Genomic DNA, 20,212 nt, shown 5'->3' with positions numbered 1-20,212 from the left:
ATTCCTTCCTCCAAATTGTTCAGTTCAATTTAATTTTGGTAGAAGAAGGTACTCTTAGAAATGCAGATCTCATTTTTTTTTAAAAGCCTGCCATTCCCCTTCTTCTAGGAAGGTTAAACAATTCCCATTTTACCTCTGACCGTGGGTAAAACCCTCCCACTCCCAACTTCCCAGTCTGTTGCAAGAATTTCTAATTGTTTGAGACCATAGGCTAGAGAATACATAAGTTGCAAGAAGTGTTCTCTGTGGTCTGATGTATCTAAAGGTGGTTACATGTAGAGAAATCACCAGGGAGTCCCTGGGGCCTAAATGGCCACATACTGCTAGTATTTTTCAGGCATATTGAAGGCACTCAGCACTCAAGCTTCCATAAGAAACCAGGGCTAAGTGGGAGGGAGAACCTTTAAGAGGGAAGGAAGGAAATAAGTGCCTGGGGCAAGAGGAGGAGGGTAACCATACATTAAGTTCCCCAGAACACAGCAAAAAGTGAAAACGATTGTTCTCCAAAATAGGGTTTGGGCCATTGTTTATTTGTCTAGAGTTAATGTAAATCTGGCCCCAGTTCAAAATGTCTTTCTCATCTCTGGCATAGGCACTAGGTGGAGTGGTCTGTAGGCTAGAAGGAATATATGGAGAGAAAGAAAAAGAAACCAGTTTTAGAAGTAACCTGAAAATTGCTCAAGTAGAGATTTTATAAGTTATATAACCACCACCATCACCACCACCACCACCACCAAAATCCAACTTCACTGGTCTTCCTATTTCAAATGCCTAAGTGGACCCTGGGGGAAATGGCAATGGAGCATACTGGTTTTTCATAAGAATCACCTTATGGTTCCTTAGAGCAAGGGCAATAACCAGGACTTTTCTGGTAGCTTTGAAAAGCCAAGGACTACCTATGGAAAACAGTGGCATTTTCAACATGAAAGCAATAAAACTAAGTGATGGCCCAGACTGACAAGCCTGCATGTCCGCATCTTTGTCAGAGTTGTTCCTAAAAGGCACTGCTGGGGAATATCCTGGAATATACTGATTGGAATATCCTTCCAACTAGACTAGAGTGAGGTGAGGATGGCATCTTCCATCCAAGAACCTAAATTCATTAATTCTATGGAAGAGCAACCATGTTCACTGATCCAGGATGGAGAATTCCAGGTGGGGAAAATCCATGCCATACCACCCTCATGGCAATCACAATGAAGAGGGTAACCAGAGTCTGGCACCTCTATTACTAGAACAGAAAAGACACATCATGCATGCATTTGACCTGTACCTTTACTTGCATGGCCTGTGTGAAAAGAAAAAAAAAAGAAACAATAGGAGAAGAGTCAGTTGAGGCAGGGGGCCCACTCTATAATGTACTACATAATAGTCACAGTTTCTTGATCAACAGAATGGAAAATCAATGGTACTTTGAAGTAAGTGGCACATTGTGTGATAACCAGATGGACAGTTAAGGTGCAGAATTAATGAGGTTGAATTTTGTCATTGGGTAGAAAAAAACATTCAAACCCAACAATCTACTATTAAAGTGAGCTCATTTCAGCGGTTACTATTCCAGAGTGTCTGATATTCTGGGTCTGATTAGCAACTGGTTCATTAGCTTCTATCATAAGCTCATGAAATTTAACATCTTTCCCTTAACTAAATAAGGAAGAGAACTGCTTCTCTTTTCTTTCTCTCCCCTTCAATCCTGTCTTTCAGACTATATATCCCCACCACCCCCCATCTTCATTAGAAGGAACTAAGGCACAGTCTACAGCTTCTTGGAATATCATTCTCATTTTCAAACAATATTGTCTCCTCGACTTTTAAGTCTATTTCAAGTGAAGAGACAATATGCATTGCTTCTTTTTGCTACTGTTAACTAATTCAATGATAGATTTTATTATTATCGGTCCTTATGATCTGGGCTGGAATTTTTTTTTAATCGCCTTAATAAATTTTACATGTCATTTTGTTCCTTTTCTGTGCAATTATAACATTCTACTTTATATTACAGTTATTTCCATCTTATTTGCTCAACTAGACTATATGATCCTTGAGAAGATGCCTTACTTATCATTGAATCTTCCTGATCACTGAGCACAGTAGACCTAGACTTTAAATGCCTGTTGAATTGAACCTACCAATGTTAAAATTCCAATGAAAGAAACCTCTGCTGTCTAATCAGAAAAAATTATGGATTTCTAAAATAACCACTTCTATATCATTTAACTCCCATATTTAACATTCCCATGAATCAAAGAGCAGTAATCATGTGTTTTCAGAGACTGGAGTGGCTTCTCAGGCAACATGTAACACAGTAATTGTTGAAGCAGATATCATACTAAAATTCTAGGTATGGCACAGTTTTTACACAATTGCACCCTTTCTCTGCATAAATATGGTCTATTGTCAGACCCTGACTTACATGTGTCCTTCATATACAAACAGTGTGCTACACCAGCCTCTCACAATATTTTCCTTAAGTCCCTGTCCTCATTTCTCATCTCCCTTCATCTCTACCTCCTACCCTACTTAAGCTCCTGCCCCAAACTATAGAAACTCCAGTGGCTTGGAACCAAAGGAGTTCTTGTTTTCACTGCCATGTAGATGGGAAGACACAAAGACAAGGATTCATGATTCCACCATAGGAAGTAGTGCAAGCTGAACTTTGGAAGCTTTTTCCACAAATTGATTACTTAGGGTGTACAAGTTCTGTTATATTTTTAGCATACGTATATATGCACTATTTATTATTTCATTAGCATGTGGAATTCCATTGACCTAGACTTAATAAATAAGTCCTACCCACTATTCTGTGAAGCTCCATTTTGAATTAGGACAGTCCTGTATTTCAGTCATATTACAGATTAAATAGGTGTTTATGACTTGGTCTGCAAATTTAACAGGCATATAAAAAAGTCATTCTATGATAAAGTGCATCCTGAATTCTAAAAAACTGACTTATAAACAAAACTTCTGTAATACAATCTGTTCACACAAATTGGTGACTGTCTATATTTTCATATGGTGATAGGAAAGCAAAATTAGAGGAAAACCAATAGAATTTTAGCTGTCAATGTACATGCTGTGTTCAGGGGCATCTTCTTATGTATGTGCACAAATGAATGAGAAACAGTAAATGTAATTGTGTTTGTTTCTTAAAAACATTAATGGACACCTGCATCAAAAACATTTTCAAAGATTTTCCAATAATTTTTATTAATGCTCCAAGGTTAGTCAATATGATACTCGCTGTATCTTTTGCATTACTAACCTGCTCTTTTAAACCTGGTGAAGAAACTAGTACATCTTGAGCTGAACATTTTCTAACTTACCATTCCCCTCCGAGGAAGCTGCTGCCATTTTTCCAGAAAAAAAAATAAATTAAAAACAAAGAAACACTTGCTCAGCTTTAGTATATTTAGCTTAACATATATTAGCACACTAATGTCATGTAAACAAAATATACAATGAGCATTCTACAAAATGATTTTTCAATTTCCAGGAAAAAATACAGCTTTGGAATCAAATGTAAGTGAATCTGATTTGAAGAGTTTTGCTCACGGTATATTTTCTTTATTTCAACTTTCTTTATGTTTATGTAATCACATATGGAGTAGGAATGAGCATGCAGCATTCATGTCCACATACCTTGACACAGACCAGAATGTGCAGAAATACTTATAATTTATACCAAACCAGAATTCAATGAAGAGTGGAGTAAAAGCAAGCACAAGAGGGAGAGGCCATGAACCTTGTTCACAAAGTAGAGAGGGGAAATCTTATCACAGGCAAATGGGGACGAATAGGGGAATCAACTGATGTTAATTAATAATACCACTCCTAGGCCCTAAATGCTTTCCTAGATTAGAAATATCCACGGAAAGCCTGAAAACAATAATAGCAACAATAATTGACATTTACATGGCACTTTGGTAGTTCGCAAAGCATTGTTATTTGAGTCTCACAACAACTCTGTGAGAAGGTATTGTAGGTATTATTATCCCCATTTTTACAGATGAGAAAACTGAGGCTTGGAAAAGATAAGTAATTTGCCTATAGTCACATAGCTAGTTAGGTATCACAGGAAGTATATAAATTTAAGTCTGTTTACTTTGCCACATTACTTCTAGTGAAGTATCCTTATTAAGAGGAAGATAATCTCACAGAAGGTACATATTGCCCAGAGCTGAGTGTGACCTTTTGATTTTAATCTGGGAATAGGAACCTAGAATCCTGATAAGGCCTCTAAATTGAGGTATTCTTAGTTGAAACTAGCCAAGCCCTGATTAAGACATCATATTCTAAAAGAAATACATCCCTCCTTAATCTTTAGCGATTAGTGTTAAACATTGTAGATATAATATAGACATAGGATAGACATAAATGTTTAGCCTCTAGATAGATAAATTTCTTCCATTGTAATAATCCTCTGCATCTATACCAGGGGTGGGGAACCTGCAGCCTTGAGGCTACTTGTGGCCTTCTAGGTCCTTGGGTGTGGCCTTTTTATTGAAGTCAAGTTTTAAGGAACAAATTCTTTTATTAAGGAGATTTGTTCTGAAAAGTTTGGATTCAGTCAAAGGGACAGTTTTAAGGACCTACAGGGCCACGGGCTCCCCACCCCTGGTCTATACAATGCCCACCTGTCCTCAAAAAGTTAACTCTAGCAGACTGAATTTAGAGCACAACCTTTTGATGAACTTTATAGAGAGAGCAAGTTAGAAGAGAAATCTTCATTTTACTAGGGTGAAAATTAAGATACAGAAGAATTTAATGACTGGTCTCTGGTCACACAGCAAGTGAATAAAAACACAGGGCCTTCTGATTAATAATAATAGTTAGTATTTACATAGCATTCTAAGGTTTGCAAAGTACTTTACAAATATAATCTTATTTTATCCTCACAACCTCTCTGGGAGGTAGGTGCTATCATTATCCCCATTTTAAAGATGAAGAGACTGAGGTAGACAGGTTAAATGGTTTGTCCAGGGTCACACAGTTAGTGTCTGAGGTCAATTTGAACTTGGGTTTTCCTGACTCTAGCATCAGCACTCTATCCAATTTGCTACTTAGCTGTCTATGACTTTCAGTCTTTTGCCTCATTTCTGAAATCACACTGCCTCTCAACTCTCAAGGGAGCAATAAGAAAGATTTCATCTTGAGGAATATGGTGAGTATTAGTTAACATCCAAGAAATGCTTTGTAGTATATGATGACACTAACATATAAAGACGTAGTACCACAGTTGACTGATCCACATAGAAAAGATTTGCAAATTATACAAAGGAAAATGAAAATGCAATGATTTGCCCCTGTAGTCTTATATTACAACTACAGACTTCTCAAAAGGGAACACAGTACTTTAATATTTTTGAAAGTATGCATTCATAAGCAAGCATCTAAATGCTGTGTTATAAAGGAATTAAAATAACAATAAGAAAGTGTCCACAAGGATTCTGTCTTTCTATCTCTGGTCCCTAGCATAGTGTGTTGCACATAACAGGTGCTTAATAAATGTTTGTTGAATTGAATATATTTATGCTCTATTTAATATTATATATATTTCCTCTTCCTAAATAAGTGGTCACACTGAAGAACCATGTTGGGCTACGGTTAATTTTGAAATGTCATCATTCAGTTTCACCTGATTTGGTCAACAATCACAAATCCAAGGAACTTAGGCCACCCCTCATCAGAAAGGTGAAACCCAGGGTCATCTGTATTGAACTTCTCTTTTTCTGTGAATGTTGGCCTAGTTAGGAAAAAATGGGTAAGACAGTCAAAGGCGTAAGGAAAGACTAATTGATTGGACATGCTGCCATGACTGTAAGAAGGAAGAGAAATTGTTCAGTGAGTTGGGGACTATGATTTCAATTCAAAATAAAATTTTCCCACTGGGAACCAGAGCCCAAGGCAATACCCTAAGGGTGAGACCAATAGTTGACATCAGGTCAGAATTCAGCAATAGGGACCCAGGATAGGATATAACCCTTATTGTACCTGTGCTTTACCTCAGCAACAACTGTGCTAATAACAAAATAAAATAATTTTAAAAATTTTCTAAGAACACTTGTAAAAAGGGAACAAATAAAAATGGAATTATGTTATCATAAAGAATCTTCTAATAATGTGAATTAACTCCCTTGCCCCCAGTTTATCTATTCCATAAATTTCAATTTGTACTACTTTTTTACTAAAGCAGATACAAAAGTCACATAGTCATTTCTGGTTCCCCAAAGCAGAAATCACAGCACAGTAAACTGGAGACATTATGAAATTTGGAACCAAAGGAAGAAGAAAACTCATGAATGTTACATTGAATCTGTTGCTTCCTACACTAAGTTCGAATCCAAAACTAGCTGTATTTTTTAGTTTTATAGTCTTGAGTGATCCTTTTAGTGTAATTCTAGCATTTGCTTACAATCTTAAATAGAACAAAGGCATTATCATGACTCACTTGTGAATCAATGGCTCTTTGTAGTAGTGATTTTAACTTACTAGGGAATCCTCCTGAGAAATTCACCAGCATATTCTTACATATGCAGTCCCTTATCTAGATTGAGTGATGTATGGTGGATACATGCACTACCATGTATTATATGTTACACATACTTTTACAAATACAGTCAACTCTCAATAATTCTCACTTATGAAAGGAAATGGGGGCCCAATTAATACATAGCAGTGAATGATACACAAGTCATTTAGAGCTGCCTTTCATTTTGTACTTACATTTGGACATAGGTATATTTAGTGATTTAGGAATTCATATAAAAAAAATGAAACTGCAGTCTGAAAACCTGACGTAGAAAAGCTAGGACACTTATTTCCTCTTCATGTCCCTCCTACTTAATTCCTTCTTAACATTCCCTACTGTTGGGAAGAGGTGATCCTCTTTTAGAATCATAACACTGTTTCAAACGTTCCAAGGAGCAGTGGAAACATTTCAGTTTCTGAGGGCTTCTTTGCATGTAAAAGTGAGGGTTCTGAGATGTGTCAGTTAAACATGTATGTGAAGTAGAGCATGTGCTATCAATAATTTTCAAAGCAAGATTTTCCAATTGGAGTCTATTCCCTAACAGATAATCAAGAGTTGACAGTATTATATGTGTCTGCATTTTTTTTTTTAAGTACTAGGTAGCTCTATTTTAAAAGCCTAAGTTATGGCTTTTAAGAAAAATCTTTTGAGCAAGAAACCTTTAAAATGTATTATGCAAGTCCTAAAACTTCATTTGTCTCTTTTTCAGTATATACAGCAACACTTTACTCATAAAATAGGATGACTGTGTATATTTAGGTACAGACATTTTGTTCTGAATAATTTTCAGGAAATAACAACGGATTTTTTTTGGTTTTTGCTTGGCCTATCTGCAGAAAAATTGCCTGAATGCAGAATTAATCCCAGAAAAGTATCAGCTATCTAAATCATGACTGGGTCCTGAGGTTGAATAGCCCTTTAAAATGACACCTACTGACTTACTTTTGACATCTTGCTCTTGCTGTCTCCAGTTAAAAATGCCAGATTGTTAATTTCATTCTGAATCACAAAATTTTGCTCTTCCCTCTTGAAGTTCTGGGGTTAGACAAGGTAAAAATAAAACAAACATTACTGCAAAGTTTCCAGAAAATAGGCTTTTTTTGACAAGGATCTTAAACACAGGGAATGAGGAGTCAGCTTACGTGTGATTTACACCAAAGGATAAAAACCTCAGCCACCATTCTGAAGAGCTCATCAGAATCAGCATCTGGGTTTTTTAGCCAGTTAGATCTAGGGCAAAGAATAAATAAATTACATTGTGTAAATTATCAAATACTCCATTTTGAGATAGCTAAATTATGAACTACTATTCCCACCATTTAAAACCAATAACCCCTACAAATATCAAAGCTGAAAAATGAAATGAAAACTATTAGGAAGAGAAGAAACTAATATTCTTTGCTTTGTTCAAAGGGCAAAGATTTAAATACTCTTTGTCATGACGCTATTCTACATTTGGGGCTTCACTGAATATTAATGCTAATGATCATAATGAGAAGAGAGGTACAGAGGAATAAGCTTTGGACCCAGGTCAGAAGAGACTGGCTTTTGGAAAAGTAGTTGGGTAATGTTGGGCAAGTCACTTCACATTTCTAGGCCTGAACTTCTTCATCTTTAAAAATGGAGGGTTAAACTAAGTTAGCTGTAAGATCCCTTTATATCAGCATATTCTACATTAAGAAAAATCTAATCAAATTTATTCCTACTAAGTTGTAGCATATAATTTGTGTTTAGGGATATGCATACATTTAAGGCAAGATATTTTTGAAACACCTGAATTGAATACACCATACATGTGATTCTGCCTTGAAGAGTACTTTGTGAGGGGGGGGGATATATGTGCATATACTTGTATATACACACACATGCATATATATTTGAAGAAGAAATGCTAGGCTAAAAGTAAAAAGTGGCACCTTTTCAATTCACACAGGCAGTCTGTCAAGGGAAACCTGGTTCACTCAGTAAAACTTGATTTTTATTGCTACAGACTTCTGAAACAGAAAATTTTAAATAAATACAGAGTAGAACTAAGCCCTGATTTTTTTCTTTTTTTAGAGCCAGGTCAATCTATAATTGTCATAAACATGGTGACCATATTTTCCATTTCAAAGATAGAATGTATGATCTGACCAAATCTTTACTTTTTGCAAAACCTGATAAAAGTGTGTTTTTTCCTCAAATTTGAGGAAGGATGGCAAAAATTTAGGACATGTTGGTTTATTATAGATACATATGTCCCACTATCTCATATGTTGCAATAATTTAGGGCAGCAATGGCCCAATGTAATTTTGAAACTATAACCCATCTTATTGAAGGACTTCCTTAAAAAATAAAAAGCCTTATCTTTTTTTCAAACTACTACCTAACACAGTGTCTTTTCTGACAATGAGAAAAAAAAAGGCACAATAATTATAGGGAAGTGCAAATCCACTGTTGACTAGAACAGTTAAACAAATGAATATGGCTTCTTCCTTAAAACTGACCTGTTCTTAAAATCACTGATTTGGAGACTTGGTGAAGAGTTTGATCTGAGTTGTTCTGCTCAAGGATACTTATGTTTCAGGTAGGTGTAGGCCTAGATGAATTACAGGGTCCCCTCCAAGTATGAAATTCTGATTCCTGGGCTTCAAATGTGCAGAGCTTCTATTCTTTTTTTTCCCTTTTTTGTAAGGTTAACATTTAGTTTATATCCCAATAGCTACACTGAACCCTCTCTTGTTAAATTAAGCAATTTAGCAAAACCAACTGAAAAACTGACGCTGAGTGAGGTTGCATACAATATTTTGTACTAGCAGTTCCCAACTTCTCCTCTGAGAGGAGTGGTGGTTCATCCTTTGTTCTCCAGGATCAACATTAATCATTGCTTTTACTCTAAATTCATTTCCTTCTTTGCATTGTCTTTGTTTAACCACTGTGGTCACTAAATATGTTTTTCTTCTTATTCTGTCTTATACCAGCTCATATAAACCTTTCTGGCCCTTTGACTGAATCCAAATTTCACAGAACAAATCCCTTTATTAAGGGGATTTGTTCTATAAAACTTGAACCCAGTGAAAAGGCTGCACCCAAGGACCTAGAAGGCCACTTGTGGCCTCAAGGCTGCAGTTTCCCCACCCCTGACTAGAAGGCCATTTACAATCTGTGTTTTACAGAAGAAATTTCTGAGCTTGTGAGTTTATTCAAAACACACTTTTCACCATCACCATCACTTACTGAGACCCTTCAATTCAGTATTTTATTTGCTCTTGGGGAATGTCAGTGTATCTGAGACTCTACGTGGTACCATACTTTGATAATGTTCTGATTATGAATCAACAGAGAATAAATTCATGGGAAAAGTTCAGGAAGTACTACTTTTTTTTTTAATGTATCAGGTACATAAGTAAGAAATGACATAATGTGAAATTAGAATTTTCTTTTCTTTCCTTTTTTTTGGGGGGGGGTGGGCAATGGGATTAAGTGACTTGCCCAGGGTCACACAGCTAGTAAGTGTTATGTGTCTGAGGCCAGATTTGAACTCAGGTCCTCCTGAATCCAGGGCCAGTGCTCTATCTACTGCGTCACCTAGCTACCCTAAAATGAGAATTTTCAATGTCAGTTTCTTAGGCTATATCATTAATGCTTAGAAAGCCTATTTCAAATGATATCAAAGCAGCAATCATGAAAATCATCTGGTATTGTTTGGAAAATAAGAGAGGAGGATCAATGGAACAGACTAGAAATTGGAGAATAAGAAACAATAGTACTCAACAACCCAGGGTTCAATAAACCAAAAAATATAAATTACTTAGGAAAGAACTCCCTATTTGGGGGAATTCTGGGAAAACTGGAGAGCAGCTTGGCAGAAATTAGGCTTAGATGAACATCTTACAATATATTCCAAGATATATTCTAAATGGTTATATGACCTTAACATTAAAGAGCATATTATATAAAAATATAAGAAAAGCAGATCACATACTTCTCATAACTATAGGTAGGATAAACATGGGATAGAGACAATTATAAAAGATAAAATAGATAACTGATTACATGAATCTGAGAAGTTCTGCTTAGACAAAATTCATGCACCTAGGATAAGAAAGGTAGTTGATGAATAGAAAAAAACATCTTTGTTGGCAAATATCTCTGATAAGGATTTGGTATCCAAGATATATCAACAATTAACACACACATATTCCCTAGTAGATAAGTGGTCAGAAGATATGAACAGTTTTTAAAAGAATTGAAATTTATTAATGATCATATGAAAGTATGGTCCAAATTACTAATAATAAGAGAAATGAACATCAAAACAGCCCTGAGGTTTCATCTCACACCCTGCAAAATGGCAAAGATAACAAAAGATGGGAAAAGTCAATGTTTGAGGGATTATAGGATGATAGTCAAACTGATGCATTGTTATTGCTGCTGTTTTGAAAATTTTGGAAAGCAATTTGGAATTCTGCGAATAAAGTGACTAAAATGTCCATACTCTTTGCCCCAGAAATTTCATTACTGTGCTTATATCCCAAGGAAGTCATTGATAAGAAGCAAATCTCCTTATACACCTAAATGTTTATAGCAGCACTTTTCATTATAGCAAAGAATTGAAAATAAAGTAGATGGCCATTAGTTGTGGAATAGCTAAACAAACTGTGGTACATGGATATAATGGAATACTGCTTTGCTGTAAGAAATGACCAATGTGATAAATACAGAGAAGTATGAAAAAAATCCACATGAACTAATGTAAAATGAAGTAAGCTGATCTAAGAAAACAACATGTATAATGACTACAGCAATATAAGTGGAAAGAACTATACACACAGAAATATCAAAACTGAATGCTGCAAAATTACAAAGAATAAATATGACTCATTAAAACAAAACAAAACAATGTTCCACTGGTATTGCTATGTGACTGTTGATCTCCAAATACCAAAATCTTTCATAAATTTAAAATGAGGATCATTCCTAGTAGATAGGCAAATGGTATGTGAAACCAGATTGCATACAAGAAACCATAAAGAAGAAAGAGAATAAAGTACATTAAAGAAATTTATGATCTAAAAAGAATAGGCTGGTTATACAGTAACAGCAAGAAATAACTGATGGAGACCTCACCTTCCAACCTGCCTAGTAATCCACCGGTATCCTTGTGAGGTGAGAAGAAAGTGACAGAAGCCCCCAGCATAACATCACCTAACTTGGACAAGAGTTGCACCAGGTATCTGGGCAGAAAAGTGTGGATTGCAATGTGTTATCCCTAGAGAGAATATCTAAATCAGTGAGATCACAGACCTATTGCAGTATTTGAGTATTTTAAGAGGAGTTACGTAGATTACTCATCAAAAATTCATATTCAATCTCAAAGGAAAAATTAGTTTCTCTTTCTTCTTTTATTATTACACTGAATAGAAGAAACATGTTCTTAGATCCTGGAGTACTGTATTCTGTTCTGGGCACCACATTTTAGAAAAGATGTTGGCAAAGTGGAGCATTATCCACAGGAAGGTGATCAGGATGGTGAAGAATTAATACCACACAGAGACTGGGTAAAGGAACTTGGTAAAGAAGCATGGAGAAGAGAAGTCTGAGGGGGTTTGATAGCCACCTTTGGGTATTTGAAGTGCTGTCTTTTGGAGGAGATTAGATCTGTTTTGCTTGACCTAGAGGGCAAAGTATTTACTTAGTATTTTAAGGTCTTCAAAGTGCTTTACAATCAATCCTCACAACTCTGTCAGGTAGGTGTTATTATCATCCCCATTTTACACATGATGAAATGGAGACACAGATTAGGTGAGTTGCCCAGTTCACAGCCAGTAAATATCTCAGGCAGAATTTGAACTCAGGTCTTCCTGTCCTGCCCAGTCGAGTTTATCAACTGTGCCCCTTAGCTGTTCATAGTTGGAAGTTATTAAGACATATTTAAATTCAATTAGAGCAAAAGTGAAATGGGATATCTCAACAGGCAGTGTCTCCATCACTAGAAATCTTCAAGTGGAGCTTAGACATTGTTAGAGATCTTTTAGAGGAGGTTCTTGCTTGGTCCCAGAGGTCAGAAGTAGAAGATACAGATGCAGATGCAGAGAGGCATATTTTTGGCTCAATCTAAGTACAAACATCCTCACTATTCCAGCTTTTCATAAGTCCAACTGGCTGACTTGGGAGGTAATGAGTTTCTAATCCACTGAGGTATTCCACCAGAGGAAGGATAATCACTTCCAATCAGGGGATGATGAAGGAATTTTTGCTTAGCTATGGGTTGAACTGGATAACTTCTGAAGCAGTTTTCAATTCTAAGGTTCCTTCATCCCTTTCTTATTGGGTTTTTTTTCTCAGAAGGATTATTCAGTCCTTCACCATTTCTTGGCTATCAAAAGAGGTTTTATGTACTTTTGGGTCCCTAAACTCTGGGATTCAAAGCTAAGTCCCTAGGTACCCAGGTTATTTGGGGGCATTTGGGTCAACAGACTAAAATCATTAAGCAGCCTGTGCCTTTTGCATGTGCTGTAGGATGTGCCCTGTGTTAAAGAAACCTGGGTGTCACTAAGATAATGTAATCATTAAATGAAGGTATCCTTTATTAACTCCCATCTCCTGTGTCTCCTGATTTTTGGCTCCTGTAAGTCACCTCCAACCTCACTCTCTTGTTTTTCTCAACCTCCCTATATTTAGTAAGGCCTGAGATTGGTGATGAGCTTTGGTTTCCTTCTTATTGATTTTTGTTAGAGGTCAGGTGTTAAGCATTTAACAGAGTGTTCATCTACTCACTCTTTCAAAGTTTAGTTAAGATGTGTTTTGCTGATCCTCCTTGTGATCTCGAATGGGATTGGACGAGGAAGGCCTCTCCTGCACACAAAAGAGACAAAACAGACACAGGATTCTGGGAAGATGGTGGAGTAGGTCAGAAAATTCCAAGCTCTCTAGATTTTCCTTCACAAAAAACAGCACCTCAGGGCAAACACAGAGGAGGATAAAAATAAGTAAGAGAAGGGGCAGAACAGGGGTCCTTGGGGGACAACTGGAGAAGATCTGAAGGAAAATCCTGGGACCAGGTTTGGTCCCTGTGCAGAGTAAACACTTCCAGGCCAGGGGATGCTTAACCAGCAAACTTAGCCAGGTTGGGAGGCTGTGGCCCCAGCCACAGGCACTTTTGCCACCTCCCACTCCCACTGCCCCTGACAGTAAGGGGAGTTGGGTATCTGAGCCCAAGAAAATTGAGGGAACATCCACTGAAAAGGAATGCCAGACCCAGCTGTACTGCAGAGACACGGCCAGGTAAGAAGGAACCAGCACATTCCCATTACATGCAGAAGCATGCTGTTGGCTGTGAGCGCTTAGCTTACAGGAGTTTAGAGGTCTTGGTTTGGGATCAAGGCCGGAGAGGAGAACTGAAAGAGAATCTGAGGCCAGAGGCACCATCCTCCATACCTTAGGACTAGAGGTGATTACAAAAAATTAAGCTATTATCAAAAAAATAAATAAATAAAATAAAGCACAGGGAAAGGAGAAAGAATCCAACCATAGAGAGTTACTATGGGAATAAAGAAGACCTGGGTTCATCTTCAGAGGAGGATAGTGAAGCAAAGAAACCTTCTTCTACCCCAAAGAGTAATGTTAAATGGTCACTTAGCCAAAAAGAATTCATAGAAGAACTTAAAAAAGATTTTAAAAATCAAATGAGAGAGATTGAGGAAAAACTAAAAAAAAAAAAGGAAGAAAAAAAAAAAGAAAAATCCAAGAAAAACAAGGAGATTATGAAAAGAAAGCCAATCAATTAGAACAGGAGATCCAGAATTTTAAGGAAGAAAATGACTCCTTGAAAATCAGAATTGGGCAAGGGGAAACCAGCAAAGTTATGAGAGACCGAGAAATAAGAAAACAAAATATAAAGAATGAAAAAATAGAAGAGAATGTGAAACATCTCCTAAGAAAAACAACTGATCTGGAGAATGGATCAAGAAGAGAAAATATAATAACAGGACTACCTGAAAGCTATTATCAAAAAAAAAAAAACAAAAAGAAGAATCTTGATACCATAAGAAAGAATTAAAGAAAATTGTCCTTTTAATCTTGACTAATAAATAAATGATGTCATGTTACATTCTATTAGTAATTTTTTTTAACAGTCTGGCAAAGAATGATTATCTGTAGCATTCTGCTCCTCTACCATTCAGATTCTCCCTATACTTGTTCCAAAGTAAAAATGACTTGAGACATTGTACCAAAGGCTATTTGTCACACATTTTTGGAAGGAGTTTTAAAGACTTCTCCAACTTAAAGAAAAATGAACTACATAGAAGCACACAGCATTATATCAAATTCTTTGTAACACTGATCATTTTTATATTGTCCTCTCATTAAAACCTTTTAAATGAAAAAAAAAATTGTCCTGAAGCATTAGAACAAGAGGGAAAAGTAGAAATAGAAAAAATCCACTGATAACCAACTGAAAGAGATTCTACAAGGAAAACCCACAGGAATATTATAGTCAGTTCCAAAACCCCCAGCTCAAGGATAAAATATTACAAGCAACAAGAAAAAAACAGTTGACATATGGTGGTGCCACAGTTAGAATCACACAAGACTTAGCAGTGGCAACACTAAAAGACTGTAGGTCTTAGAACATTATATATCCAAGAGCAAAAGTGATGGGGGTTGGGATCTGGACCCCAGAAAGGAAAAACCCTGGACTTTCCCACAAGGCCAAATCTCTGGCGGCTATAAACCCATCAATTGACCTTTCATTGTGGCTACACCCAATCTTCCCTCCATTGTCTTAACCTCCCTATGGCCCCCAGCCATTTCCCACCCTTAATCCTAGCTAGGCTCCATTCTCCCTTTGCCAAGAGGTCCAGGTCCCAGGAGTTCTGTTCATCCCAGCTTACTAGCCACTCCCATCCAGATCTCCTTAAGCCCTTCCTCCCTTCACCCCAAACTACTTGGCCACTCCTAGATCCCTCTCACAATCTTTCTGTATATAAAGTCCACCTTGTCTCCATTAAGATGCTCAGATTTTCACAATCTAGCCAATAGTCCATAGATGTTCAGCCTTCTTAAGAGTCTAGCTAATATGGCAAATCTTCAATAAACATTGTTTTTGGCTGCAAGAAAGCTTAGGTCGAATTCTTTCGGCAGGACCCGGGTATCATGATTTTGGGAGGCCAGGACCCCTAACCTTTAGACCGCATCAAAAGAACTAGACTTCTGGCTGAAAATCTCATACCCAGCGAAGCTAAGCATAATTCTGAAGGAAAAAAATGGAAATTTAATGAACTGTTAGAATTCAGAACTTTGCTAAACAAAACAAAACAAAACAAAACAAAACAAATCAAAAACAACCTGAACTTAACAGAAGATTCGACATACAAAGGTCAAGAGAAATATAAGGTACATACCAAAGACTAATTACAAGGGACTCAAAAAGGACAGACTGTTTACCTTTTTTTATGAGGAAATGTAAAAGGTATGTCTAAGACTGTTATTAGTAATTGGGTAGTTTATAAGAAAGACTGGGGTAGACCTGAGCATGACATAACTTCAAAAAGTAAAACTGTTCAGGAACAACTAAAAAGAGTAATTATCTTATACAAATGAGGTGCAAGAGGAAGAAATGACACAGAGGAGTTAGATGGGGGAGGACGGCTAGTAGTTCTGGAAACCTGCTTTCATAGGGAATGGGTTTAAAAGGGAACAATACATATACATCTAGAAGAGTATAAAAGTCTTCTACATTTGGAAATAAAATGCTAAGGGGATAGGGAGGGGCGAGAGGATAAGGGAGGGTTCTTTAGAGGGGAGGGTGAGGGAATAGGTTAAAGTGGGACATAGAAGGGTGTTTGGATTAATGGGAATGGGAAGATAAGGGAGGGCTCTTTAGAGGGGAGGGTGAGGGAATGGTCAAAGGGGCATATAAAAGGAAGTTTAGATTCATGTGAATCGGAGGATAAGATAAGGATCTTTGGAGGCCTGGGAGGTTAAGTAAGCAAGGTAGCAGGGAGAAGTGAAGTAGAGGAGTCCATAAGGATAGGAAGTAAGATTTGCACACAAACATAAAAACAAATATTAGGAGTAGAATCTGTTAGGGAAACTATATGTTTATATATGTATACATATGTATATATCTATATCTTTATATAAATATATCTATACTTCATTGTAGCCTGCAGGATGAGGGGGAAGGAAGGGGGGAAAAAGAACAAAGTAAAAGTATATAGCAGAGAACAAAAGAACAAGGAAGCAAAGAAAAGACGGACAACTTTTGACACAACATGCAATATTTAATATATAGGCTTTCTTGAAATGGAAATTTATTGCTATATATTTTTAAATCTCTCACGTTCTGCTGTGCATATGACATTTTTTCTTTTCTTATTTTATATTTACATTTTAATATTTAAATTTATAATGTTGTTTTTCTTTTCTTATTATGTATTTAGGTTTTAGTATTCAAGTCTAAAATAGAAAAAAAAAAGGTAAAAAAAAAAAAATAGAAGTGGCTACTCTAGTGGGCTTCTTCTAGGGTGGGAGAAGATTGGTGGCCAGGAATGAGAGTAAGGGACTAGTCATGTTGGTGGTTTAATTATCTAACCAAGTGATTTTCAAGCTCTTTACAATGGAAGAATCCATTAAACCAAACTTTGGCAGAATCTTGAATAAATGGATGAAAAAACATTTTGTAAACATTTACTATGTACAAAGCACTGTGGGCAAATATAAAAGTGACACTCCCTGCCCTCAAGGAGCTTACCTTTTTATGTTGAGATTTAGAGTTGGGAGAGTTGTTTCAGGTGTGAAAGAATTCACTTAGACCTTCTTTGTAGCCATTGGGAGCTTTATTTCATGAAAGCTTCAGGGGCCTGAGGTTAACAAGGAGTTAAACAAAGGGCTCCCACATGGAAAAAGACCCTGGCTTATATAGACTGAAAACTATACAGCCTGCAGGAAGATGATGTATTTTTAGGGTTTCTTATGGGGATTGAAGATTAGGTGCAGGATAAGGAAGATGAATGACAGGATAGGGAACACAGGATAAGGGACACAAAAGCAATTCTTTTGGTAAAAGTTGTATGGCATTTCAAGATAAGGGGAAAAGGACTTGAGAAGTTCTCAAGTTCTAGGATCTCAAGGTACAGGATGGGCTACAGAATGAGCCTCAAACCCCCTCAGGGGGCCTGGGAAAGTAACCCTTAATATTATTTTTAATCCTAGGGCACTCTTTGTCCCCACATCACTAATGAGGGCAAACATCTGACTGGGTCAGGTATCAAGGAAAGACGTTCAGGTTTTCAGGGGATGAACTTCAGTAGTCACAGGGTTGGCGAGTTGATCTATATAGAGCACTTGATTGACACATCCTTCAGAAAAGCAGTGTCAGTATTAATTTGATTGCTGTGCCCAGTGCTGAGGGTAAAAGCAGTGGATGAGGGGGACTGAAAGGCTAGGATGGTAAATACATGCAAGGTGTAGGCCAGATGCCAAGATAGCCCAGATGGACAGCTAGATGGGATACATAGCAAGATCTGGCATTAGGTCAGGTAGATATAATGGGATAATTAAGTTTGGACACTAATTCAACAAACAGATGGGAATACTTAGGCCCATGGCCCCAGGATGGGAGTTCTACAGCTAAGTGGACTGATTAACTTACCCTGGGAATAGTCACATGGTTTCTGGGGCATGGGTACTCCCTTCCACTGATGCATACTGTAAACCCTCTATGCCTTAGCAGTCTGTCTTTTTAAAATTGTTGTTGCTGAAAAAGTCATCACCTGGTGGCTTTCTACACTTAGGTTTTCTTCTTAGATGACAGACACAGAGTTCTTCAGCAGTTCTGCACTTAAAGTCTATCCAAAGATTTACTTATGCTCAACTGGCATAGCCTTTAAGAGCCCCCTGGGGTCAACAACAGGCCACTAAGAAGTATTGGAGCAGAGGGTTGGTAATTAATTAAGTTTTTAACAATGGGAACAATATTGGATGATACAGCTCATTTTCTTATTCATTTAGATAAGGCAATATTTTAGGGGCACTTTCATGTTTCCATGCAAAAATATTGAGAGGGTTATCTCCCATTTTATCTTAAGTATATTGACTCCTTGCTGGTTACCTAAGTTTTGTCATTTATTTTCAGTGTCAAAATGAGTTTCTTTTGCAGAGAAAACAGGACAAAATAAAATTTGAACAGCTCTGCCACCTCTTTGTTGTCAGTTATCATTGTTCCAGACATCCCAAGCACAGCTCCTTTCTATCTCTTCTTTGATTCTCCTTGTTCTTCCAATCGAGCTTTTAAAAAAAAACCAAACCTTTTTGTTGGACTTTATTTCCCTCACCAACCTCAGCTACTTTGAGCTTTATCATTGCTCAATATTTTTATAGGACCATGCCATGTTGTCATATTCATCTTGGTCTTGTTTCTAAATTCTGTATTTATTTTTAAAATCTAAGCACATTGATGAGTTTTCTGTGTAACCCCATTAGTCTCTTCAAATTAAATCTTTTCTCATTGAAATTGTTCCCTTCTGTGTTTTCATAATTTCATTTTTAAATATCTATAATCCCTTCAGAGCTGATTTCCCCTGAAACATTTTGCTACAAGTGATCCTATCTATCATTCCTTTAAACTCTTTGAAATCTGCCTTTCCGAAATCTAGGGTACATGCCATACTAGGCCCAGATTTTTGCTTTTCTATCATAAACTCTAGGAGAAGCTACTTCTCCCAACACTACCATAGTTTACATGCTGGTAACCTGTTCCTTCCTGTTAGTATGAATCACGTCCAGAATAGAATCCTCCCTGTTAATTCTGCCACCATTTTAAGGATGAAGTTATCACTAAGAGATGTTAAGAAATGATTAGCTGTTCCACTTTTGACAAAGAGAGAGCTCCAGCAGATGTCTGGAGAATTGAAGTCCTCATTATCACTATATCATACTTCTGTAGCAGATTTTTGTATAGAAGCTGGAAGCAAGGAATGTAACAGAAGATGAATATGAGGACATCTGTACTGCTTACTTTACAGAGTTGTGAGTAAAGCCCTTTGCAAATCTTATAGTGCTATGTAAATGTGAGTTACTGTAAATATCATTATTAGACTGTCTCTCTTTCCCTTATCTCTCTCTAAACCTAATAGTAAAAAACACAAGTAAAAAGTACAAAATGAAGGTGTAGACAACAGATATTATTAAATTCATATCGGGCCTTAGAAGGGAAATGTTCTTTGCAACAATGTCATGAAGGGACTCTTGTTTTCTGGACTTTATTAGGTATGAATTTATCAAGACCCTAGAGATGGAATGAAGCAAAACTAAAAATGTCACCCAAACCAAAGAAATCCAGGAGGTGTTTTTATAAATTAAGTGAGATATTTCAAATTTTACTTAGGATGTCACTTATCCACTGCTATAACCTTAAAATGGGAAAGAGACAAGCATTCTTTCTGCTTGATTTTTTTCCCCTGAATATTCTTATTTCTTTGTTAAGTAAAACTTGCTTAGGTGCTCTTGACTGGTTAGTTGGTGAAGCTCTTGGATTAGTCATACAAGGTTGTTTGGGGAAAACTACTTCATGTATTGTTCTTGACATACCAGATTCATAACCAAAGAGATAATGAGGATGATAGAGAATGAGGTGGCAAAGACTCTTTAAAGATTTTAAGCATTGGTGATTGGTTGTATTGCTAAGAGAAAGACAG

At 36.8% G+C, this 20,212-nt stretch overlaps 1 protein-coding gene across 1 annotated transcript in view; it reads right to left on the bottom strand.

The window, feature by feature from the left end:
- The window catches only part of RYR3 (ryanodine receptor 3), a 579,223-nt gene that overhangs the window by 78,567 nt on the left and 480,444 nt on the right, over positions 1 to 20,212 (bottom strand). The window contains exons 68-71 of the mRNA XM_027869916.1: positions 7,672 to 7,759; positions 7,472 to 7,564; positions 3,324 to 3,344; positions 1,274 to 1,288 (exon numbers count right to left, since the gene is read on the bottom strand). Coding sequence (XP_027725717.1) covers positions 1,274 to 1,288; positions 3,324 to 3,344; positions 7,472 to 7,564; positions 7,672 to 7,759 — 217 coding nt within the window. The remainder of the gene's footprint in view (positions 1 to 1,273; positions 1,289 to 3,323; positions 3,345 to 7,471; positions 7,565 to 7,671; positions 7,760 to 20,212) is intronic.

Source organism: Vombatus ursinus, unplaced genomic scaffold (genome assembly GCF_900497805.2).
Source record: "Vombatus ursinus unplaced genomic scaffold, bare-nosed wombat genome assembly UNPS02014794.1, whole genome shotgun sequence".
In the NCBI taxonomy this organism is placed as follows: Eukaryota; Metazoa; Chordata; class Mammalia; order Diprotodontia; family Vombatidae; genus Vombatus; species Vombatus ursinus.
Note: the sequence above shows the minus strand (reverse complement) of the source record. Positions and strands in the feature narration are given on the sequence as shown.